The sequence below is a fragment of the Triticum dicoccoides genome, chromosome 6A, assembly GCF_002162155.2.
Source record: "Triticum dicoccoides isolate Atlit2015 ecotype Zavitan chromosome 6A, WEW_v2.0, whole genome shotgun sequence".
In the NCBI taxonomy this organism is placed as follows: domain Eukaryota; kingdom Viridiplantae; phylum Streptophyta; class Magnoliopsida; order Poales; family Poaceae; genus Triticum; species Triticum dicoccoides.
The window spans coordinates 574,632,414-574,659,055 of record NC_041390.1 but is presented as its reverse complement, the minus strand read 5'-3'; the positions used below and the strand labels follow the sequence as shown (position 1 = coordinate 574,659,055).

At 45.6% G+C, this 26,642-nt stretch overlaps 2 protein-coding genes and 1 pseudogene across 2 annotated transcripts; 2 read left to right on the top strand and 1 right to left on the bottom strand.

Moving 5' to 3' along the window:
• Positions 1 to 11,557: 11,557 nt before the first annotated feature.
• LOC119318083 (uncharacterized protein HI_0077-like) lies at positions 11,558 to 14,240 on the top strand. The gene is made up of 2 exons (XM_037592598.1): positions 11,558 to 12,247; positions 13,454 to 14,240. Exons 1-2 carry the CDS (start codon positions 11,660 to 11,662, stop codon positions 13,982 to 13,984), a joined length of 1,119 nt encoding a protein of 372 aa, XP_037448495.1. The 5' UTR covers positions 11,558 to 11,659; the 3' UTR covers positions 13,985 to 14,240.
• Positions 14,241 to 15,022: 782 nt separating this feature from the next.
• Positions 15,023 to 16,264, top strand: LOC119318081. The gene is made up of 4 exons (XM_037592597.1): positions 15,023 to 15,520; positions 15,650 to 15,728; positions 15,836 to 15,923; positions 16,007 to 16,264. Exons 1-4 carry the CDS (start codon positions 15,077 to 15,079, stop codon positions 16,155 to 16,157), a joined length of 762 nt encoding a protein of 253 aa, XP_037448494.1. The 5' UTR covers positions 15,023 to 15,076; the 3' UTR covers positions 16,158 to 16,264.
• A 249-nt stretch (positions 16,265 to 16,513) lies between these two features.
• LOC119318082 lies at positions 16,514 to 24,308 on the bottom strand (annotated as a pseudogene).
• Positions 24,309 to 26,642: the final 2,334 nt, after the last annotated feature.

The window sequence follows — 26,642 nt, the reverse complement described above, 5'->3', positions numbered from 1 at the left end:
CTGTGGCATTTCTTTTAAAGCCCTTTATGTGGCGTCGCCCAGATGCCCGACTGTGGCATTTCTTTTAAAGCCCTTTATGTGGCGTCGCTCAGACGCCCGACTGTGGCATTGCTTGTTATTTGTTTTCATAAGTTTTTATACTACCATGTTATTGCAGTTTTATGAATAACTTGCTTGCACGCATCAGAGTTTCATTCATCTTTTGTGACTGACGTCATGAGCATAATAATATTTTCGGCACATCATTGTTATATTATACCTGTGTTCATAATGTTTGCGAGTACATTCAAAGTACTCACTGGCTTGTCCCTTGCTATTGTCTTGGCCAGATTTTCTTGCACGGAGAGGAGTGACGCGATGCCAGCCCCGGAACCCACTCAAAGGAGATAGCAGCCTCGCGAAGATAGGAATTAACCTGGTCAGCTGTTCCCGTGGGAAATGGAGTCCCATAGACACTGATGCTTCACAACCTGCTTCCGCCATCAACCACTAGAAACCATTTGTTGTACTCACAGGCCAGAATGGTCTTGTACTACATATTTTGTATTTTGCTTGGAATTTCTGTATCAAGTTGGAGCCTCATCAGCTAACAGTAATCCTGGGGCTGATGAGCACGACGGTCTTTTCTGGAAATTCATTTCCCGGAAAGCCGGTCGCGACAGGCTTGGTATCAGAGCCAGGCTGACCATTGGCTAATCCTATCTTAGCCCGGTCAATAAACTTAGGCAAACCAACCCACCAGACCTTAACTAAACCCCAGCCAAGCTTCTCGTGCAAGATAGCCACACAGTGACCCAACACCTTTTGGCAGTCGGTGCCCAACCTATCAACCTAACCTGTCACTCATGCGCCAGTGACTGGCGCCTAAATAGTCCTTTCTCGCAAGCGTGCGAAGGAAGACTCCGTCCCCTTTTTCTTATAAAAAGGGACGCGCTCGCCCCAAACCAGCACAGCACAGCCGCTACCCCCAAACCGAGCCACAATGCCTGGACCTATAGTGCACAACGAAACCACAGCAACCAACCTTGGAGGTTTTGTGACCATCCTCGCAAACCTCACCCGTCGTGCCTACGCGTTAGAGGAGCCACCAGAATATGTTGTGTATCAAGGACCCATGAGCGGTGAAGACCGCCAATTCTGGGCCACTGTGCACATTTACGGTAGGAGTCTAGCACCCGAGCGTCCCTACCAGTTCACCGGAAGAACAACTTCCTTTGAGCCACAAGCCATCCAGCTAGCCGCTCGAGAGGCTATAGTTCATCTCAGGCACTTGTCGCCCAGAGTTAACTGTCGCTCGTTCCACTACTATCCCAGACGTGAAGGGTATGGTAGACCACCCCAAGTTGCCAATGGAGATCACGAGACGGACCCCGCATTGTTGCACCTAGTGCGCTATGTAAGTGCACTAGAGGCACTGTTCGACCAGATCACTATTGATCTAATCGCAGCTCGTGGAGAGCTGGTTCGTCGAGCCCCGGCGAGAGAAGGAAACGAGCCCAACACCGACAACCCAGTCGTGCTGTTTGGACAACCAATCGAGACCCCGAGATCTGCCCCAGCCATCGACCAAGGTGCTGCGATAACCCCAGAAGTGCTTCGTCGCATATTGGGAGCACACTCCAACGGGGTTGTGGCCAACAATCCCCGCAATGGTCATTCTCACTACCCCGACCCTGCAGTTCCTCCGCCATCTCCGACTAATCCCGGCAGAGAGACACGTGGAGAAGCCTCGATATCCACCAGGCACGCCCGTTTAGACATAAACGAGGTAGACTGAGCCGTGTGAGTAGTACCAAGTTTCAATGTATCCTCGCTTTGTAATCATGCGACCGCGTATATTAACGCAGCCTGTCTTTGTGCCTCTGTTTAAATAGTAGCCTTGCATATTTAGTCAGCGCATAGCTGCATATTTTTCCGGGCACAACTACCAAAACCAGCCCGACAACAACCACAGTAACACATCTCTTTATGAGATATGTGTATCTCTGACACTGACCTGACCTTTGGAGCCAAGCTGGCAAATTTATTACCTTTCACCATGGTAAAAATGATCCGGCTCCATTGCTATATAAAGGCCACCTTGTGACCTTACCCAGCAAACCTCACTTTGCGCACAACACTCACGCTTCTTCCTGTCATGCCGAACCCCAGCATTCATCTGAGAACCCCAGATGCAACCCCAGGTAGCTTTGTCAAATTATTGTGGGATTTTACCCGCAGTACCATGGGTTCTACCCAGCCACCCCAGTACGAGCTGTTCAAATCAAGGATCACCCCATCCATCTCGGAATATTGGGCAGCAGTACACATTCCTCCTGTAGACCCCAACCAAGATCCAATAGAAGTTTCCTTCGTGGGGAAATCTATGCCAACCCCACACTTGGCCATAGAAGCTGTTGCGAAAGAAGCGATTGCTCGTCTTCGATCCGCAGTACCCTATGCCCGTGAACGAGGATATTATTACTTTCCGAGCCGTGCGGCACCCGGAGAAGTAACATCTTTTCCCGGTGGACGTATTGAGAGAGACCCAGTTCTGGCCAACCTTATCCAGTACATCATTGCTCAAGAGCATTTAAACCAGCGAGTGATGGATTATCTCCAGAGCCTCGTAGATTTAAATCCTCAGATTGCCATCGGCAGACCACTGAGACCCGACCCGGAGAGACGCATCCATCGACTGGTCAATCCACTTCCTCCAATAGAAGAGGAGTGTATTCCTTTACCAGAGACATTTTATCAGGACCCCGCCCAGTTACCGTTTTCATTTTAGACGTCACTATTGTATTTGTTCCTTGCAGCATTTATTTATATGTGTGATTTATGTGTAATACCCTGAGTTTGTACGGCGAGTCAATTTTTTTTTGTGCTCATGTGTGTAGTTTGGTTGTGGTTTACGCTCCTTTAAAGTAATTGTTTTCCCCTCGCGAAACCCTAGAGTGAGATTTTCTTTTCCCTGAGTTGCTACATCTACACTTTCTCACGATGTGGATTATTTAATTTCACTCAGCACCACGAGCAGACTCACAGCCATAATCATACGGACACATACACTGTTTGCAAAACCTTGCAACGGTGTTACATCCAGCTAATCACCCCCTAACAACAGTTAGCACCCGGCATACTTCATCTACTCCTCATGATCACCACCACCGCGGAGAGCCAACACCCGAGCCGCAGCATCGCGATACTCGTCGAAGATCATCGCGCACAGGAGCACAGAGAGCCCCAGCAGCGTCGCCAGCCCTCCGCATATCAGGATCACAAACCAGTCCGGCATCGCCTCCGCCATTAGAGCCTCGACCGAGCTTCTGTAAGCAGTAATGGAGAAAGGAGGAGGAGAAGTGAGGCCAGGTGTAAGGAAGAAGAGAGAGGCACCCCGGCCGTTTTTATAGCTCGAGCTCGGTGTACGGTGGGCGAAGTCCACCAACACCGCTCGTCACCGATCGCCGGTGTTCGGAGTCGAATCCACGAGCAGTGCCGATAGCGCACTGGCCCGCGAGGTGAGTGCATGCTGCACTAGCAGCTAGCACGCCGCGCACTACCACGGTACGGCCTAGATGCCCTACACACTAGGCGTCGCCGGTGGAGAAAGCGCGCGGGAGAGAGGAGGAAGAAAGGTCCAGAGGAAGAAGAAGAGGAGACTGACAGTGGACCCCGGGTCCACCTGTCGGCCAGAGAGAGCACTGTGCTCTCGGGTACAACCAGCGTATATCTAAATTTAGGAGTTATCCTAAATTTATATCCAGCATAGAAATCGCCCGTTTTTGTCTCGGACCATAGACTTTTCCGCGCAGCACCAGTTTTCACACGGTGGTTTTTCACCACTTATTGCCCTCGCACTGTAGCTACATCTTTATTGCGTAAATATTCTCTTAACACCGCTTTCAGCAAATCTCGAGGACGAGATTTTTCTTAAGGGGGATAGTATTGTGACACCCCAAAAATTTTGGCCTTGTTTTATTAAATTAAAATTTTTGCCAGGATTTAAAACTTTGGATTTCTGAGCTCCATTTTGATTTTTTTTAATCATTTCCTTCCCTGTTATGATGAGTTTTCCCAAAGAGAAAACTTTTCAAATTTGTTATTGGACTTATTTAACCTCTCAAGAAAAACTTTCCTTTTGTCAGTATAACTAATTAAATAATTAAGTTGCTTGCTCTTTATTTTCTTGAAAAAGGTTTTCTAGGTTAAATGGCCATATTTGAACTACAACCATTTGATAAATTCACTTAAAATTCCCATAAAAATTTGGAGATGTCATGTGATGTTTTTAAATAACTTTTATGCAAAAATATATTTCATTCATGAAATATTTTGAGCCCTACTCTCAATTTTTCTTCTCTGGTCCAGAGTGCATTTTTCACAGCAACCTATTTAAATATTTCTTTAAAAATTCTACCAAAATTAAGGGAGGTCAGTAGGAGCCTGTTATCCCTCTTTGTGCAAAAACCTAATTATGTTCTTTGAAAAATTTGAGTGAATCAACCTCATTTCCATTCTGGACCAACTTGAGGATTTGTGCAGCAACCACCATTTTAGTTGCTCCTATACCCTTAATTATTTCTCCTACTTGTAGTCCCCCATGTTAAACCCTTAAGTCCAGGAGCATGCACCATTTAGATCACTTTTGGTTCATGGAATAATGCTATTTATTTCCTGTCCAGAATTGAAGTTTTGTAAAACTTGCACTAGCAAGTTTCCCCTTTTGTCCAACTAACCTCACCACTCTCTTTTGCATCTAAAGAGACCCCCATCTGGAGTTTTTGGCCACCCCAAGACCTGCCTAAGTGCATGTGGCATTTTGCCAAACACCTGGAGAGCATGACCAGTTCTGGCATGATTGTGGCATTGCACTGTGAACTTGCACCTCTGATCAAACCAGCATGTCCACTAGACTCCCCGTTGCTCCTAACCTCGATCTGGTAAATCCCATCCTCACCTGCGACCTGTAGCATGCCTCGGCATTGTGTCGAACACCTGGTGTGCGTGCACTGGACGCGCCCAGAGCGCGCGTATTGCAGCCGCGCGCCCGAGCCGACACACTGGCCCCCACGGCTTTGGCCCGCTCTGCAGCACCACGCCACGCGCTCCCCTCCTCGCAGCAACGCGCCAAGCAGCCCCCGCCGCGCCCGGCAGGCCAAACACTAGCCGCCACCGCCGCCCGACAGCCCTGCGCCGTGCAGCGCCGCCCAAGCCACCCCGGCTCGCCACCTGGCCCCTGGAGCAGTGCCCTCTCGTCCACTAGCTCTTGCCGTCATCCCCAGCCGCGCCACGTTGCCCTGCAAGCTACAGCGAGGCGGTTCGCCGGAGAGCTTATCCGGCCGCCGCGGAACCGACCTCGACGAGCTATAAGAGGAGGTCCCGAGCCACCCCGGGCACGCAGGAAGCCTTAGAGTGCTCCCCTAGTCCTCCCATGGCAGCCAATCGACTCGGGGAAGGTCTTCATCCCCATCTCCGGCAACGGCAGCCGCCACCACTGCCCCGGCCAATTCAGCACCACCAGGGCCTCCCACCCTCCGTTCTCTCCACCAAGAACCCCCTCATCCTCCCGTAAACCTTCCCCCTACTCCATTTCGATCGAGAACCACCGCCGCCCCGAAACCACTTTTCCCCGAAGCTTCCCTCCGCCGAGGAGCTCGCCGCCGACAGCTCACACCATCCCCGCCGACCAGCGACTACCGGGAGGATCGCCTCAACCTTGCGGATCCATCCCCACCCTCGGGGGCCCGCGAGGAGCAGCCAAACACCGGCGACGATCGCCGGAGCCCCGCTCCGCTCGGACAGAGGAGGGAGACGACGCGCGGCGACTGGTCAAACATGACCAGTGGGCCAGGCGGGCCCACTGTCAACAACACCCCGCGCTGTCCACGTGAGATTAAGTGAAGGCGTATTATCCCTAGTACGCTTTCCCCGCTCCGAAAGCGTATTCTCCTCCGAAACGTTTTCTTTTTCTGTTTTATTTAAAAACAGATTTTGACCAAATGTTTGACTGGCTATAACTTTTTAAATATAAGTCCAAATGAGTTGATTCTTTTTCCTACCTTCCTCAAATTTGATCTAGTTTATTTTAAGATTTATTTGAAAAAAATTCAAACAGCTTTTTTGTTCTATTTTTGAAATATGTGTTAATTCAGATATATTTTCAAATAGGATTTTTGGGAGAGAGAAGAAACTTTCAAAAGTTTGGAAAGCACCCTGCCTTTCCACACATTGAAGGCAAGCATTCTGAACCCCGGCATAATAATTTTGGAGTGATCAATGATGCATTTAGAACTCCACCGCATTTCGAAGGACTTGTTATTTCATGTGATATGATCATATGCATGGGTGCATGTTACTGATTTCCATGCTGTTGGTAATGGACACACTTGTGATGATAATCACCCTCATGAGCTTTACATGCATACCGGCAGGAACCCGGGAAAACCTCTGCCTTGGGTAGGTATGAGTTTGTCGCCGGTCTCCGTCGGGACGGTTCTGTCTGGTATGGCATGGTAGGGTGATATGAGTGGTGACTCTGTTTGATGAAATATATTTGTTATACTAATCATGCAGGGAATACTTGAACCTCCTGAGTCGACCGTAGATCGAGTCTTGTTCCCGTAACCCCCATACTTGTTTCGTACTACCACTCGTCTCTACAGCAAGTAGAGTACGGTTCAGTAAGTTGTCAACCTCTTTCTAGCACACACCGTACAGAGAGGCCATGGTGGAAGATACCGGTTGTAACTGGTAGGCAGGCCACCTGGTCCGGGAGCATGGGTGTTTCCGGTTGGGACCGAGAGGGGAGGCCACCCCTTAGAGCGCTCAATATAAATTTGATCCCATGCTACGCGAGGTTGTAGCCTCCCCACTTAGAGTTTGCTTAACATGTGTCGTGGGTGATTCCAGACACGTGTGTGATAAGCTGGTGTGTGCAAGTTAGGTGTGTTGTCAACAAAAAGGCCGTAGATGGAATTAGTCCCGATGGACTAAAGAAATCCGTTACTCGTGGGTAAAGAGTACACCCTCTGCAGAGAATAAACCTATTCGAATAGCCGTGTCCATGGTTAAGGATTACAGTCTGGGATGGGTCAGGTGTCGGTCTTAGTGTCGGTCTTCGGAGGTGAAACTGTTAACCAGAAATGGAATTACTACTTGTGACTTGTGATAACTATGATTATTATTATTGTTGACTGACCCGTGATATTATTGTTATTATCGAGTATCTCTGGGATGGTTCTACCTCCGGGATATTCATTTTGATTATTTCTTTTAAAGCCCTTTATGTGGTGTCGCTCAGACGCCCGACTGTGGCATTTCTTTTAAAGCCCTTTATGTGGTGTCGCTCAGACGCCCGACTGTGGCATTTCTTTTAAAGCCCTTTATGTGGTGTCGCTCAGACGCCCGACTGTGGCATTTCTTTTAAAGCCCTTTATGTGGTGTCGCTCAGACGCCCGATTGTGGCATTTCTTTTAAAGCCCTTTATGTGGTGTCGCTCAGACGCCCGACTGTGGCATTTCTTTTAAAGCCCTTTATGTGGTGTCGCTCAGACGCCCGACTGTGGCATTTCTTTTAAAGCCCTTTATGTGGCGTCGCCCAGATGCCCGACTGTGGTAGGAACTTCACAGGACTTTCGAAGTGTTCCATCGAAATGGTAGGTTCGGTAATTGTAACTGGTTCCTGATTCGATGAACTAGGCATCTCTTGATTAGATGAGGTAGCCATATCCTTCATGGGAAAGATATCTTCAAAGAAAGTCGCATCATTCGACTCCATGATCGTACCGACATGCATGTCAGGTACCTCAGATTTTACAACCAAGAATCTATAGCCAATGCTATGAAAAGCATATCCCAGGAAAACACAATCCACAGTCTTTGGTCCAAGCTTCCGCTTCTTTGGAATTGGAACATTGACTTTCGCCAAACAACCCCATGTTCGCAGATAAGAGAGTTTTAACCTTTTCTTCTCCCATTCCTCGAATGGAGTTATCTCTTTGTTCTTTGTGGGGACTCGGTTCAGGACATGACATGCTGTCAATATCGCCTCCCCCTACCATGCCTTGGAGAGACCCGATGTGTCTAACATGGCGTTAACCAAATCAGTTAGAGTACGGTTCTTTCTTTCGGCCACCCCATTTGACTGAGGTGAATAGGGAGGCGTCCACTCATGAATTATACCATGTTCCGCACAAAAAGCATCAAATTCATTGGAAAAATACTCTCCACCACGGTCGGACCTAAGCCTCTTGATTTTCCGATCAAGTTGGTTTTCCACTTCGGCTTTATAGATCTTGAAAAAGTTCAAAGCCTCATCCTTAGACTTCAGAAGATACACACGGCAGTATCTAGTGGAGTCATCAATTAACGTCATGAAATATTTCTTTCCACCTTTTGTCAACACGCCATTCATTTCACATAGATCTGAATGTATGAGCTCTAGTGGTGCAAGATTTCTTATTTCCGCAGTCGTGTGAGACTTACGAGGTTGCTTAGCTTGCACACACACTTGACACTTAGATCCCTTGACGGTGGTGAAACTAGGGATTAAGTTCAACTTCGCTAGTCGCGACATGCAACCAAAGTTAACATGACAAAGATGTGAATGCCACACATTGGATTCACTATTGTTGCAAATATGCTTAACAACTTTATTACAAACGTCTGATAAGGATAAACAAAACAAGCCTCCTGACTCATAGCCTTTACCAAGAAAGGTTCCATACTTGGATATTACAAATTTATTTGACTCAAAGACAAGCTTGTAGCCATCTCTACACAGAAGAGATCCCCTAACAAGATTTTTATTGACGGAGGGGACATAATGCACGTTCTTCAGCCGCACGATCTTCCCCGAAGTAAACTTTAGATCGACCATGGCAACACCAGAACAGAAGCACTTGAACCGTTGCCCATCAGCACGGTTGAAGTTCCTGCGGTCTGATAAGACAAAAACATGGAAATATCACCGCATACATGCACATTAGTACCCGTGTCAATCAACCAGTCAGGAGAATGACATACTGAAAGAATAGTGGGAAATATACCATACCCAGCATCCTTCATGTCAGTGTCTCCAATGACAAAATTAGCGGTCTTGCCGCCTTTCCCAGGATTACGCTTGTCATAGCGATTAGGGCAACTAGGAGCCCAATGATCAGGATCCCCACACACATGACAAGTACCTTTCTTCTTGCCATTCTTCTTCTTGAAGTTCGTGTGTTGCACAGCCTTGTTCTTCCCATCAAACTTTGCTTTACCATCAAACTTGCCCTTGTTCTTGAACTTGTGGGGCTGAAAGTTCTGCTTCTGTACCACATTGGCACTAGATCCTCCCTCAACACCTCGAGCACGTGTGTCCTTTGCTCTCGCCTTTTCTTCCACATCAAGAGTGCCAATGAGATCCGGGACGGAAAACTCCTGCCTCTTATGCTTCAGCAAGGTAGCAAAGTTCCTCCATGAAGGAGGAAGCTTAGTGATGATACCTCCGGCAACAAACTTGTCTGGTAGCATACAACTGAAGTGCTCAAGTTCTCTAGCAAATGACTGTATCTCATGAGCTTGCTCAACCACGGAGCGCTCTTCAGTCATCCTGTAATCATAGAATTGCTCCATGATGTACATCTCAGTGCCAACATCTGAGACCCCAAACTTGGCCTCGAGTGCATCCCACATATCTTTTCCATTATCAATTGACGCATAAGCATCAACTATGTTCTCATCAAGAACACTCAAGAGAGCAGCCTTAAATAGAGTATCCATTTTCTGAAAAGCTTGTGCCTGTTGAGCATCAAGCTCTCCTTTAGGTTTGCCGAGAGTGGCGTCATAACAACTCATGGTTTGAAACCATAAGACTGCTCTCACGCGCCACCTCTTATAGTGGATACCCTCAAACATAGGAGGTCTCATGGAAGCAGCAAAACCACTTGGGGTAAATTGCCTATAATAAGGTTTTTGGATTGTTGGAAATATGAGCAATTTACCAAATGATTTTATTAACAGAAATACTAGATAAAGCATGACTAATATAGAAGAGATAAAATAGGTCATGCGTTCTGACAGAGAGAAGGTAAATAGCTTCTGCATATATGAACCGTAGCCTATCATATCTAAAGCAGACAGTATAGCAAGTAGTATATATGAAGTAGAACCTAACATGTGTAGGACAAGGACTAGAACAAGGAACTGTGGCAGAACCTTTAACAGGAAAGACAAGAACACGTACGGGACAGCAGCAGCAGAAGCGCTGGACTTGGGGTCGGTGTCCTCGCCTGCCATGTCGTCGAGGAGGTCGTGGACGTCGGGGAAGTAGTCGTCGGCGACCGGATTGTTCGTGATGAAGCAGCCAGTAGTCGCGCTGAGCGCTCCCCAAAAACCTTATCACCCTTCTCCCGTACAGGACTCAAAAGATGCGGTTTCGGAGGCCTACTGTCCCGACGTGCGGTGCATGCCGCAAGCCGGGATGGAAAAGATCGTAGCAGCAGCGCAGTGCTCAGGAACTTTGTGGCGAGAGGAAGGGGATCTTCTGGTGTGTCTGTCTGGAGAGGAGCGACCTCTCTTATATAGGCACAAGAGAAGGACGTGGACTAGAATGCAACTACAATGATGGTGATTTCATACTTCTCTATGGTGTCCGTTTCGAAAAATACCTCTCTATGATGCATATGTGCTTGGTTGTCTCACTAAACTTAGTTAATCTATCCTATTGGTTTTGACTATCTTACTTTATTTTTTCTTCACTATTATTATTGTTTCTTAATGAGATTTAGAATAAGGCTCCAGATAATAAATATGGGGAACTTGCCGCTGTTTTCTTAACTGGCAAGGGTTTAGATTAACGTTCAATTTGCCCCTTTTGAATTCTTGTTAGTGACGTCGTGGCATTGGCACATTGCAACGTCATTACAAATGATAGCCTATGGGTCTCAATGTTTGGGTGTAATTATGGTTGCCCTACTTAAGATAGTTTTTCGTTGTTTGTATTTTGACATGTTCTGTACTTTGGTGTACCATTTCTTGGTGGAGAAAAAACTTTGTCTGGATTTTTGATTCAAAAAAAAAAATTTACTTCCACATACTCATGGGGTTTACATTCTCTCCTACCATTTTGTATAAAAGGAAGTTATTTTAACCCCCTCGACGAGATGATCCAATACAGTGAGATTTATTATCTGTGATTCAGTTTTTCTCTACAACGTGCATACATGTGTTCCTTCTCCAACTCTATGTATTGTGCATCATCTGGGTTGCAAGGCAGTTGCACTCTTTTCTACATTGGTATTATTTGTCAATCTATTGTCGACTTTACAGGAATGGATGCAACAATGTGTGTTTTTTCTTGTATAAGTAGGGTTTGAGGCAGTAAGCCTTTTGTTTTTGTAACTACTCCCTCCAGCTTGCAAAACGATCTTATATTATAGACGGAAGGATAACTCACAAATGGGCATTCCTTAAAAAAAACTCAAAAATGGGCCTGAATTTGACGAAGCCTTTTGTAGTTCACAAATGGGCCTGGGTAGTTTTTCATATCTAAAGAATATACGTCGGCTGGTCCTGTCCTCTGCATCAGACGGCCCACCAGCAGTCTGCCCATCCACCCAGTCGCCGCCGCCGCCGCCGCCGTTTCCAGCTGAACTCCGAGACCCACTCCGCGTCGTGCGGTCTGCGGAATCGCTCAGATGGATGCCGCGGGTGGTGCCGGTGGGGCGGCCGTCGTCGACAAAGCGGGCGGGCAGGCGCCGCCCGAGACGCTGGTTGACTGGGCGCTGAAGATCCTCGACACGGCCGACCCCGACGAGAAGGCCCGGCTGGGCGACCTCGCCGCCACCGAGTGGCTGCGCGGCGCCATCCCGCTCGCCTACGACCCGGCGCAGCCCGCGCGCGCCCCGCCGGACCGCCCGGCGCGGAGCGACGCGGTGCGGCTGCTCCCGCCCTCCCAGGCGCCGAAGCTGGGGAAGGGCGGCAGCGCGCAGAGCCGGCTGGCGATGCTGCACTCGCTGGCGCACATCGAGAGCTGGGCCGTCGACCTCTCCTGGGACATCGTCGCCCGCTTCGGCGCGCAGCTCGGCATGCCCCGCGGCTTCTTCGACGACTTCGCCCGCGTCGCGCAGGACGAAGGGCGGCACTTCGCGGTGCTCTCCGCGCGGCTCCGGGAGCTGGGCTCGCACTACGGCGCGCTCCCCGCGCACGACGGCCTCTGGGACTCGGCCATGCGCACCTCGCACTGCCTCCTCGCCCGCCTAGCCGTCGAGCACTGCGTCCACGAGGTACCTCTTTATCTCCATTGGCATGACGAATTAAGGACAGTACTTTGCTTAGCGATGCCCAAATTGAATCGACACATTGAGCTAGCTAGAAGCTTTGCCATTGTAGGCCGAAACAGCCAAAGCCTTGAAAGCTGAAGCATCATTCGTTTTGTGAAATTCCGATGCTAAATCAATCAGCATTCCACTTTCTTCATTCATGGTTGGTTCATTGCATAAAAGTTATGAAGACTGGTGTTGTACTTGAAACTTGGATGCTTGCAGGAGAACTAGTTTATGACTTGTGTTGTTTATCGTGAGGAACTGGTTCAGTGTAAGGATTATGAACCATCTAATATCTTCTTCTGTTCTCAATGCAAGAAAATGAGCTAACCCTGGTTACTCAAGGGACCAATTAATGGTTGGTAATGACTCTTCTTCTGATATAGTGGACCAATTAATGTTAGAATTACGATGGAATGAATTAACTGAACTAACTCGCAGTCTTTGCTGGGGTAGTACGAGCAGAACCTTCAAATTTTATTTCTAAAAATCCTTCTAATTTTGTAGAGTACCCAGAGAGAATAAATTATAATAGTATTATTCTCATGTATCTAAATGAAGATCTAAGAAGCCACCTTGGGGAGTAACCATGGGGAATAGCCTGTAATGAAATCTGTCAACTGACTCTTCTAATTGATATCCTTTATATTTTCCTTCTTTCTTATATTTCACTTCTGATTGGTTCATAAACTGCATGTTAATTGTGACATTTGCACTTTGACGTGGTATCTGAACTTAGGGCTATGGCCTCCTATATGGTAGCTATCAGACCAACCTTATGTTCTTTGTTAATCAAGATTTTGGACTGTTTGGGCGTGCACAAATTTACTCCAGAGAAACTAGCAATCCTTGCAAAGCAAATTCTTCAGTAAAATTAGAACCAAGCTGAAAAATGTGTTGCAATGTTGGACTTGAGTTGCTTTCTTTTAGTAAACTATCCACCAGATGTTCCTTTCTGTAATCGCAGTTAACTGTCTATCAATGCGTTCAGTTAAGCTGTCCTCGTCTTTACATGTCCGTAATTTTGTGTAGTGATGGGAACAATTAGGATGTACGTATCTATTATGCATAATAGTATTGCCATCATCATTTGTTTTCTGTATGTGATAAATTCTGATCAACCATATGCACATATTTATGTCTGATAAATGCCCATTTGGAACACAGGCCAGGGGATTAGATGTCCTTCCAACCACCATATCAAGATTCCGTGCTGGTGGGGATGAAGAAACAGCCAAACTGCTTGAAGACATTATTTATCCAGAAGAGATAACACACTGTGCAGCTGGTGTTAGATGGTTTAGATACCTGTGCCTCCGGTCCCTCGCCAGCGATCCAATTGCGCCTCCAGTTCCACAGCCTAAACCCCAATGCTCTGAGCTGCCCGAAGGTGGGATAGGTGATGATAATAAGACTTCTCAAGCGGTGCGTGATGGATTGGCAGATAAGCCGACGGAAGATATTAATAGCCATGACGAGGCGGTTCAACAAGTGGAAGATGGACTGGCAAGGTGCGCCCTTGGCGCCGATGAAATGGCAATCATCGAGAGATTCCACAGCATCGTTAGAGAGCATTTCCGGGGACCCCTGAAGCCCCCCTTCAATGCGGAGGCTAGGAAGGCAGCTGGATTTGGGCCTGCCTGGTATGAACCCCTAGCGGTGGAGGTAGAGACACAAGCAACCGAGCAAAGTGAGTAGTGTAAGTGTTTGTGCTGTTTTCCCTGTTACTGGTAGGGTAGAAGACACAGTGGGTGCTACACCCTCAGTTCAATCAGGTTTTGGTGTATCTTTCTTGCTGGCAGAGAGTGGTGAACTGGTGATCCTGTTTGTTTTGGCATTGGCAAAGCAATGATGTACGCGACTAACCGAAGTGAAACCAAGAGATGTACGTGAATTTCCACTGAATTTGTGGGGTTTCAGTATTTGATTTAACCGTCATGCAATATTTTAGATATATGTAGTGTTTGGTTCTTTTCATTTTCGACAATATTGTTGAGTTGGTTCTTCTAGCCATTTTATGACTCCGAGCTCGCCGGTGAGCCTCCTTGTTTGAACCTCTCCTCTCATGCACAAAAGAGGTAGCTTCAAAATCTGCACTTGGAGCTATGATTTCACCTACTATTCGAGCATACCCACATCCTGATTGATCATGTATTGACTTGACAACATTCAGGCAATCGCTTGCCGCTCTAGTCTTTCTTGCCACGACGTCGATTGCCAATGATAAGGCCTCACTCATGCTTCGATTGTCTCAGCATCCCAGCCACGAGAGAATATCACATGGAAACCAAGTTTCAAAGAAAACTTCGTGAAACCCATGTTTGGAAGTATTGAAAAAAAATGTGAAAAAATGATATGTTAGGATGGTGATGTTCTATTGCCATGCGACTATTCATTGCTGAATTTATTCTTTTCATAGCTCGCAAATGGTGATGTGTTTGAACTTGGGAATTTCATATGCTGATAGAACATCACACTCTTAAAATCCCGTATGTTTGTGGGATTTGTTTGAAGCTTCAAAACATCATTTTTCATGTGGTTTTCATCGGTTTTCACCGAAACTTGATTTTCATATGACATTCTCTCCAGCCACACCTACTGTTCTTCCCAGTCGCGGCATCCGCATTTCAGCTTCGGAAGGGTGTGAGTCAAGCTGGGCCACGTATAGCATTTACCACGCGGGCCTAGACATGTCCAAGTTGGGCTGCGCGAGCCCAGTCGCAGGAGGAAGGCTTAGGGAGGGGATAAGCGAGGTTCTTCCTGTTCTGTTGAGGCAGAGAGAGGAGGAGGATGCTCATGCTGCGGGCCGCCACCGCCAGGGCGGCGTCCACGCTCGTCGCCGCCGCCAGGAGGAGACCCGGCCTCCTGCCTGTCGCCATCGCCGGTCTCTCGTCCTCCTCATCAGGACCACCATCGGGCGGGAAGAGGAGGAAGGGCCAGCGGCGGGGCGAGGCCAAGCCCCTGCCCCAGCCTCAGCCCTTGCCTGGGCGCTCCGAGATCCCCAGCAACAAGAAGCCCAACGCCAAAGACAGGAGGAAGGTTCGACCAGCGGCGGAAGAGTCGCAAGGGCCATCGGGCCAGGAGATTGAGCTGAGGAAGCAGCCGCCGGAGAAGCCGAAGCGGGTGGTGCGGTGGCGCTGCGCGACGGGGTGCGGCGCGTGCTGCAAGCTCGACAAGGGCCCCGAGTTCCCCACCCCCGACGAGGTCTTCGCCGACTTCCCCGACCACCTCCAGGTAGGCAGCATTTCTGCTTTATCTATCTATGAACATACTACTACAAAAAGACTGGCTGTTGTTGGATAGATGCAAAATTTCGGTTCTTGTTTATGATGGAGCATGCTGAATTGCTGATCATTGTCGCAGCTGTACAAGAGCATGATTGGCCCTGACGGATGGTGCAACAACTACGACAAGTCCAACCGAACCTGCAACATCTACGAAGGTACGCTAGTCTTCAGAATGAGCTCTCCTGATTTTAGTCTTCAGAGCAGTGCACATGTGTAAGTAAACTGATGCTGTTATGGCTGATTTTGTTTGGGGGTGTTGTAGACCGGCCATTCTTCTGCAGGGTCGAACCGAAGGTTTTCGAAGAGTTCTTTGGCGTGCCACGCAGCAAGTTCGACAGGGAAGCCTGCAGGTATGCTGGCTATTGTGTTGTTGTTCGTGTATCTTAGTTCTTCGGGATGCTGAATTGATTTATCTGCTGCCTGTCGTTTCCAGTGCTTGTGTGGATAACATCAAGATGGTGTATGGCCAGGACTCTCCTGAGCTTGGAAACTTCAAGAGGGTCATAAGGGAGGAAAGTAGTAAGCATGAGGCAAGCATGAACGAGGTTAAATTGTTGGATGCCACAAATACTACTGGTACCTGATTAATTACGGAGTGTAGGGTACTCACTCACCGAAGCAGTTGAAAACCGGGGCACAAATACTGGTATCTAATTCTCACCTATGAATGAGTATTTAAGTTTCGAATCCTGTTCTGCTCAGAGTTGGGTTTGTTCTTTGTTTACTCGGAGTTTTTTTTTGGCACTCCGCTGTCAAATTCTGATGATAACAGCCTTGTGTCACTCTAAGTTTTGTTCTGAATGATATCATCTCTTGGACTTTTTTTTTCATTCTTTGTAAGAAATACTTGGATATATAGTCCACCAGAAAGAACATGAACTCACGCAAGCATGCAATCTGCTTCATCGTCCAATGACATTCAAGCAATACATGAACTCTGCCATCCAGCAAAGCAAATTGTGCACGAAAAAAGATGCTCTAATGTGTTCATAATCGTTGGTGAAATTAGTGTGGTAACGGTCGGTCAGGATATCATGGTAATTTTTTTGTCACGACCAAACCAAATTAGATCATTTGACACAGATCTGTCTGGAATTGATTGATAGTTTGACACTTATGACCAAGCCATCTAATGATTAACAAGAGGTACACGGGAATTTACAATACAAAGATAGCAGTTCCTTTTCTCAGATCTGTAGACATAAATTTGTAATGGCCGTGCCAGCCATACATAGTCCTCCCTCTTAACCTGTCATGTAACGGCCATTAGCGATTCTTGGATCTCTTCGAGTGTTCTCCCTTTAGTTTCTGGCACTAGCCTTGCCACGAACAACACAGTAACCAGGCTCGCTGCTGAGAACAAGAAAAATGTGCCTACACGTAGAAATAAAAACAGACTGAAGCAAAAACATTTACTGGAGAACTATTGAGTGGTAAGTGGAACCAAAGCTCATGGGAGAAACGAAGCAACATATACTTTTGTAGAAAAAGATATACAAACCTTGGTGATAGCTCCTTTCCAAACATATTTTTGCTAATGGGTTATTATTCGGCTATCACATGAGTGGGTAATGGTGGATATTCTACTTTCTTTTCAACTGACCTACTTGTACAAGGGTTGAACATGCTTACCTGCAGAGTTCCAATCCATAAGGAAGCTGAACGAATACGATATCACGAATGAACCAACCCAACTAACCAGGGTTACCAAGCTTCCTGCTATTCCTTTCATGTTGATTGAGAATATCTTTGCCAATAAACAATGAGATGTTGTCAGTTACAAACGTGGGCTCCTTATAGATTATCAGGAACGCGAGCATCATCCCTAATTAACTTCGTGGTGATATATCATACCTCGGACATGATAACCCAAGGAACAGGTCCCATTCCAATTGAGTATGCCACATAGTATGCCTATTCAGTAAGGAGTCAGAATTTACATATCTGGAGTTCAGACATGTTATGCCAGCAAAAATTGCCATCTTAGATGTCTAGGTGGTGATGAACTATCTACACAATTTTTCATTTTTACATTGGGATCACACAAAATTATTGATGTTTTAGTTACGTAATTTCTGTACCAGTATGCCGTAAAGAGCCAATGTAGGAACCAATTGTGTGTACAATCCTTGTGCCTGTGATCATGAAAAGATAGAAAGTCAATACTCTGTATAATGATAGGCATCGAACATTCTGAAATGTAAATTCAGGTCAGGTTTATTCAACTATTTATTTTTGTCGATTTGATCTGCTTGATCTGTTGATATTTCACCCTTCAATCATGTTTATTTAATAGAGCCTCATACATGGAAGTCGGTGCTTGTGCAGTCTGGTATTTTTGTCCCATTGCCAAATACTCCATACTAGCTGGGAACTTTAATAACTGCGGTTACCTTATGTTTTGCATTCAGGCACTACTATTATCAGATAGTTAAGTTCCACATGTCCGTACTGACATTGACACGGTTTGAGAAATACGAACTATGTGATGAACAAATCAACTTAGTGTTGAAGGAGACAAAAATTGATGAGCAAAAAGACCGGCCAGAACTTCTAAAACCCGTGACAAGTTTCTTCCCGAGATTTCGCAATGGCTTATATTAGCAACTTAGCATCAATAAATGATTTCCAGTTCAAATTTTAAGTTGGACTGCCCCATGGAATAAACAAGTTTGCGGTTACCTTGAAGTAGAATGATAGCCCAGTAAGAAAGCAGCCCACAAATGTGCCAGATGAAGACACCTAATTAATAGAAGAATACAAAAAAAATGAAGCTTTCTTTTTAGGTAAGTGCATCAGCTCAGTTTTGAAGTATCCATACCAGTAGAAGGGTTCTTCTTCCACTCCTATCCATGAGAAGGGCCCCAAGTAATGTGATTGGAATCTGAAATAATTATAGTTATAGAAATTGATACAGCCAGCAAGCCAGTTACAGTTATTGACGAGAATAGCCAATCCTGAACCTGAATAATGCCGATCAATGTGGTCCCAAGTTTACCAGAAAACCCTGAAGTTTAGGGGAAGAACAATTACAGAATGTTTCCTTCGTCAGTAAAATGGCACAATTAATTTGGTAGCATTTGGATACCTGCAGATGAAAAGATATAGCTTGTATAGAAGCCTAATGCGTTTATTCCCCCCAGTTGCTGAAAGACCTTCAGACCGACACCCACCTGTGCATCAAAGCTAGAACTTCTTTGATGATGATGAAAAATAAGATCTTTCGGAAACGAAGTAGGTTGATGAAATTGCTTAGTTCTTACAATGACTGCATACATATTTTTCCTGTGAAACAAATCCTGAATCCTGGCCTTAGGTAAATCCCGAACTGATTCAACGTACTCCTGCATAAGAATAAGAGATTGTTTTTTGGAATATCCTCTTCCCCAAATTATATGTTGATAAACAGAGCAATTTAGGGTAGAAGCCAACTATAATCCCAGTAGCCTCTCCAGATATGTCAGCCTTTTCACCCCTAAGCTTTTGTAGTGAAGCACGGAATTCTTTCTCTCTCCCGATGTTGGCCTGTCATATTGTTGCAGAATGAACTTCATAACGAAAACCTACTATGAGAATCTATAGCTTCAGTAAATGTTTTACTTTTTTGAGGGATAACTTCAGTAAAGGTTAGCTATTCATTAGGTTCTGTTTCGCATTCGATTATTCGCTTGCATATACTCCCTCTGTCCCGAATTACTTGTCGCAGAAATGAATGTAAATGTATGTACATTCATTTCTGCGACAAGTAATTCGGGACGGTGGGAGTATTTGCCATTATGTGACCATGTGACACACCCAAGTTAGTAGTTACAACCAACCATACCAGCCACCTCGGAGACTCGGGAATGAAGGGAAGACCCACAAGGAGGAACGCACAAGGCACTAATCCTGCACAAACATGCAAATGTTGTGCTGATTTTTCTTGGACAATGGTCATGCCATTCCATATGCAGGTAAGATAATAATGGATATTATTTATTACCCACAACAACCAAAAAGCGCCACGAAATTGTTGCTCCAATGATGTAGGCAGCTGAAAACCCTGAACAAATAAACAGCTGCACTTGCAGATGAAACTGTCAATTTCAAAACTTTTCTAACATTTCGTGCACATTGTCCAGCTCTCTCCAACCTGGTTTGAGGCTGCAAGGCCTCCTCAGAGATCCTTTGGTGCTATTTCAGATATGAACACAGGTACCTGTGCATGTGGGTAATGTTTAGTGCAGTAGAATGCTACTATGTTGATCAAGTGGCGAATAAACAGTACAGTTTTTGATCAAAACAGCATGAAAAGTCGGGTGCATGTTGAGAGTTAAGAGGGAGATGCTCACCACATAAGAAAGGACCCCTGTACAGTAGCCCAGCAAGACTCGTCCCAAGCAGAGCATCGCTGCACCCTTCATGTCATGAAGGCAGTTTTTCAAGCTCTTGAAACAAGAAACGAACGACATTTGTAAACGAAATTAGCTAACGGAGCAAGGAATGTATATACCTTGGCTAGGTATATAGCAAGCCAACCAAAAATGCCTACAATTGCTGCCAGCCGCATGGTCTGTGGCAAAGGCAAATGGCACAGATATTGTGAGGAGTATGCCAGCCATCTCAGTCATCAATTCAAGTAGTATGATTTGGGTAAATAATTCACCATTTTGCGTCCAAGAGTGTCTGCAAGGCGGCCACTGGTCAGAGCGCCGACCATTGCACCAACCGTCAAGACAGATGCAAAGATGCCATACTACAAGGGCAATCATCAATCGCAATTAGTGTATTTATTAAAGCAATGAAGATCATGAAGATCAGGATCTAACAGAGCATTGACAGCGAATGCAATACTAACTCACCAAATATCTTTACTAGCTCTTGTGTGAATACCCGTGTTTTGGAAAGGGGTTATTTCTGTGATTAGATTCATCAAATTTTGTTATAGATGGGTTATTGGTGATGGGTCCAAAGTGAGATTTTGGGAAGATAGTTGGTTTGGTTCATCCCCCCTAGCAGTACAATTTTGGGATTTGTATCTTATCTTCAATGAAAAAATAAACACAATTGTTCAGGCTGCCTGGGATGGATCTCAACTTAAACTCACCTTTAGGAGATCTTTCTCATCAGCCATAATGGAGAAGTGGTATGAACTGGTAGAGGTAGACAATAGTGTTAATTTTAGCTCTGATGTTGACTCTCTTGTTTGGCAGCTGGAGAATGAAGGTCAGTACTCTACTAGTTCATCATACAGTATTATTAATTTTAGAGGGGTTCAACCTGTTTTCATTCTTGCTGTTTGGAAGCTTGAAGAAAGCCAAGGACGTCTAGTTTCGGCTAAAAGAGAGCCTCGCCTGGTCTTGCTTTCTGAACTCGTTAGTTGTTCGTACTCCCTCTCTAAAGAAATATAAGAGCGTTTAGATCACTACTTTAGTGATCCAAACGCTCTTACATTTCTTTATGTAGGGAGTAGTATTTAGTTCGATGTTTGTTTTCAGTTTGCTGCCTGCGTGTAGTCCCTGTTTTTTTGCCTTGATACTTTGCCTGGTTGTAACTTGGAGTTGATCTGGACATGCTTTGCATGCTGTATGGTGGTTTCATTACGATTAATGGAACCGGGGAGGTGCTCCCTGATCTGCTAAAAAGATCTAACAGAGGCACAGAGCCTTTTGTTGCAAACAATATCTTTCTTTAGTTCCAATAGAAATGGCAGAGCTCCTGCCCTCGCCTGGTTTGGTCTAAACCCTGTCCCCAAGCTCCAATTTTCTTGTTGTGTCTTAGTGTTTGTAATTTGGTTCTCGCCCATTTTGCCTCGATTAAACTAGGCAACTTTCTTCTTCTTGTATGGATTGGCAGAGGTGTTGCCCTTGCCTTGGCAAGCATTTCGAAAATTACAAAGTGACTAGCAAGATGCCCGTGCATTGTACAGAACATCAGAATGCTTCTTTTTTTTACAAAACACTTGTTATGATTGACCCATGCAGAAGTAATCTCATGTGTAAAAGTTAATGATATCTCGAGAATTTCATCGAAAAAATGGTATCTCGAGAATTTCATCGAAAAAAATGATATATCGAGAAAGATGAGAGATAAGGTGAGGAGGAGTGGGGCGCGGTGGTGATTGGTGGTCGGAATTAGCGGAGGCATGGGGATGGACGACACCGGCAGCTGCCACCATGCCAGATTGTTCCAGAAGCTTTCTTTTTTAGTTACTAGCAAAAATACCCGTACGTTGCAACGGAAGAAAAATCACGTACCCGTAGTTTAGGTCGCAAGACTGTGCAACAGGGTGTCCATCTCCAACACCAGCACCATGACCAACATGATGCTCAGTGTGATGAAGACAAAACGAAGCATGCCGTTGATTGGCGGCGGCTGGTCGACACAGCCATCTGTGAAGATGTAAGGTCACAGCAGGCACCACATCAAACGTGTACACATCCTCATGACACGATGGCTCAGCACCCGCTTGACTGCTGCTATCGCCACCATCGGTAATCCACACCGCATCCTCTTGCTAGCAGGGTACAAGATGATGGCGGGAACTGTAGGTATTATAAAATATTTACATGTGTTGCAATAGAGAAAAAGTTTTTTTTGAAATAATTTTTCATTATTACAATAGATTGACTTAAAAAACAATGCAACCATGGATAAATTTTTCTCCTAATGCGTTCTTCTCCTGACATGCATCCATAATACTCCCTCCGTCCCAAAATTTTTGTCTTAAATTTGCGTAGATACAGATGTATCTAATACTAAAACGTGACTTGATACATCCGTATTTAGAAAAATCTAAGACAAGAATTTTGGGACAGAGGAGGTAGTACTATCTCATGTATGCCACGTGGTGGTTCCACTTTTTACTCCACATAGTCTTTTTTAACCATACTTCATGTAGGCTTTGTGATTAATCCAGAAAGTCACTTTGGAGCACGGGCACGTTGTGACCATTTTTTAGAAAACATATTTTTATTCAAAAAGTCAAAAAAAAGTAGTATATTTGTGTGAGTTTTCATCACAACCTGTGTTTGTAAAAGACAAATACACGCAAAAAAATCGTTTTACTTCATGCTGCCTTTTTTAAACCATACTTCACATAGTCTTTGTGATTAATCCAAAAAGTCACTTTGGAGGAAGGGCACATTATGACCGTTTTTAGAAAACATATTGTTTTCCAAAAAGTCAAAGAATGTAGTGTATTTGTGTGAGTTTTCATCAAAATCTGTGTATAAAAAAAGACAACTACATGCATATTGTTTTTGGTTGGATATTTGTAAAAAAATCACCTTTGAAAGAAATCTGATAGGACTCAGATTTTCATATTTGTCAGGTTTATTATCTTCTTCTATTTCCTTGGCAATGGGGACGTGGCTCTTGGCTCGCACATGCATTTTTCATATTTTTATGGGCACACGCATGTTTCCTAGCCAATATTTTCTTCTTTTAGACGCACATACACCCAGACGCTAATCATGTTGGCCTTCTTCCTTTGTTTGGTTCTGTTCACGCCTCCTTCATTTCATTTCTTGGGTTCTGTTCGGCTGATTGATTTTGATATACATGTATAAGCAGGTGAAATTTGCTGTGAAGAAGCGAGGTGGGATTATTTGATTATAAGGTTAACGCTATTTTTTTGTCACAACAACGCCTTAGTCTGCTGGCTACAGCCGTATTGATGTAGCGATAGTTTGTGTGTTCGAGTCCATTAATGCACAGCACACAATTTTTCGCTTCTCCTACGAAGGCAAGGAGAAAGCCCATCAGCAATTCAGCACATGAGGCCCAGTACGGCGTAGGACGCGGCACGAAATTAATACCACCTCGTTTACATTACGATTTTATCTATATAAATCGTAAAAGCGTATTATGACATAGGAAGAAATCGCATTGTGACGATGAACCCACGGAGTCAATCCGTGCTCAACAATGAAGTTGTAGGAGATAAGGATGAATGAGAGAGGTGCGAGTATCCTTTTGTAAAATTGCGATAGTTTGCTTTCTATCTGTTAGATATAGATCGGGCGGTCTATATTGTAAGATGGCAGGCACATCATCATCACCAACTCAGTTTTTTATAAAAATAGAGAAATGTTTGACCAATGGCATTCCTCTCTGTATCAAGCATAAGCCGAGCATCATCATTCCTCGTTTGATAAAAAAGAAATGAAAGTGCACATGCGTCGCTGCTACTGCTATTACCAATCATCATGTATACTTCTTTCGTTCTGAATTACTCGTCGCAGAAATAGATGTATCTAGATATATTTTAGTTTTAGATACATCCATTTTTACGACGAGTAATTTGGAACGGAGGAAGTACCAACCAACCTGTGAATTGGATAGTCCAATGTCGCTGACGATTCCAGCTTGAGCCGGCGCAGAATACCCAACCTGCATATCACACACTCGATCACAACCACGTCGGAAGCGAAGCAAGTTGTGACATGGAGCCAGCGGCTGCAGTGCAGACTTACACAGGTGCCGAACTCGAAGGAACCGCACACGGCCACGGCGGTGCTGAGCAGGACCATCTGCAGCGACCCCTCCTCCGCGCCCTCTCCGGCCTGAGCGCGGCCTTGGGCTGCCGCCACAGCCGTGGCTCTCCTCGTCAGGCCGCGCGTGGCGCCGGCGGTCGCCGCTGCCGCGAGCAACCGGCGCGCACAGCAGCCGCCATGCCGTGCGGCGGCGTACTGCCCGCGCCGCGCCCGGTGGAAAGGGAGTACGCCTGCTGCTGAGAGGCGGGTGAGGAGCGGCGGGGCGGTCGACGGAGGGAGGGCGGCAGCCATCCGTCGTGGCCTTCAGCTCCAAATGCTGGGGATCACATGTTTCTGGTTGCGCAACCTCTGCTACGTACCATCATAGTTTTACGCGGCAACACGTTTTTGGTTCAGACGCTGAATCGAATTCTCTGAAGTATGACATGTAGGCCCCGTTCGGCAATGCGCTGGCTCCTTGAAATTCGCGGATCTGCGGAGCATTGTTTTGCCCGCTCCAATACTTTTCACTGCAGCCCCGTCCGCTCTTGAAGCGAAGCAGTGGAGCGGATGGACACCGAACGAGGCCGTAGTATCTCTTTTCATTCCATCTACAGAGACAGTGTGTACAGAGTCTGAAGTTGAAACTGCAACAGGAAAATACTTCTCCGAGCATGCGCTCGTGCCGTTTTGAGCAACCCCAAAAATTTCGAAAATTGGAAGGAAAAACGGAACACATATATGCAGGGCAAGCAACATGCAAAATATACGAGTAAGAACTCGTATGAAATGCGAGAACTAATCCAGCATTCGAGTCAGCTGACCCCACTGCGTCAACATATAAGTATGCTGAAACAAGTTTTACTCCTATGTACTCTTTCCATCCGGAAAAACTTGTCCTAAACTTGTCTCTCAAATGAATGTATCAAGCACTAACTTGGTGCTAGATACATTCATTTTAGGGATAAGTTTTTTTTTGGACAGAGGGAATACATGGGCTTCCAATAACTTGACAACCAGGCTAAATTTTATTGATTTTTATCTGGTAAGTAGATGACTAATAACTTGGCAAGCAAGTGATAGTAATCTGGCAAGTACTAACGGAAAAAGGTTATGAAAACATACTGACGCGAGATCTAGTTTGGAATACCTCACGACAAGAAGGCCAATGGGTGAAAATGAAAAGAATGTCACCTGCAAAAAAAGGAAAATGAAAAGAATAAACCAATGTGAATTCGATGACAAAGAAAGGATGTCGTGCGCGAGTTGCGCCATTGCGATTGCGGCACAAGGATGACGAAAAGTGAGTACCTAATCTTCTTGGTGCGGTGATGCGCCCCAAGATTAGATCGGCGAGATTGGGAGGGGGATAGGGTATCTCTAACGTGGACCCTTAAAATGCCCGCAAACGTCCGAATCGAGGTGTCTGGACGATATAAGATATCAAACACATTGCCGCATCGGTCCGCGAACATCTTCGCAAGTCTGAATTCGAATTTCCGTAAATCAAAAGTAAACAAGTGGACTTTGCAGAGTCTGGACATCTGTCTGGCCAACTCAAAAGCCACCATGTAAACTTTGTTTGCGCATGATTTGGCGGGAAGTTGTTATTGTTTGGCGAAAGGAGAATGATTAGCACATGTATTTGACGCAAGGTTGTTTAGCATGTATTTGACGGAAAGACTATTAATCAACCTACACAATTTAGCAGAAGGCTACTAAGACCACAGTATCAAGTTGCGGATGACTACTAATCATATTACTCCACAATTTGGTGAAATGCTACTAAGACCAAAGTGCTAAATGATGGAAGGCTACTTATCATGTTACTCCACAATTTGGCGAAATGCTACTAAGACCGAAGTGCTAAACGACAGAAGGCTACTAATCATGCTACAATTTAGCGGAAGACTACTAAGACCAAAGTGCATAATTTGATGGAAGGTGTTGAGTAACGTGATTATATTAGGAAACATAGGATAAACTAGGAATATTCTGACTTGTCTTATACTTCAAGTAAACCATGTACTTCTATATATATGCCCATGAGGCTTAAGCAATACAACGAACTATTCCACCAATCCTCTCTTTTCCTTCTAACATGGTGTCTATCGCAAGTCGATCCTAAACCCTAGCGGCCGCCGCTTCCACACTTGCGCGCCGTCCTCGGGGCGGTCGGCCTCCATGACCTCCACCGGGGGTCGCGCCGCCCGTACTTAGGGTTCATTCGCCGTGTTGACCGGCTTCCCTAAAGAGTCTTTTTCCCGCCAATCGATCGATGCCACCCGCCTCTGCCGCGTCTGCACGGCGGCCCGGTGATACGTCTCCAACGTATCTATAATTTTTTATTGCTCCATGCTATATTATCTACTATTTTGGACATTATTGGGCTTTATTATCCACTTTTATATTATTTTTGGGACTAACCTATTAACCGGAGGCCCAGCCCAGAATTGCTGTTTTTTTGCCTATTTTAGAGTTTTGAAGAAAAGGAATATCAAACGGAGTCCAAACGGAATGAAACCTTCGGAAACGTGATTTTCTCAATGAACAAGACTCAGGAGACTTGGACCCTACGTCAAGACACAAAAGAGGAGGCCACGAGATAGGGGC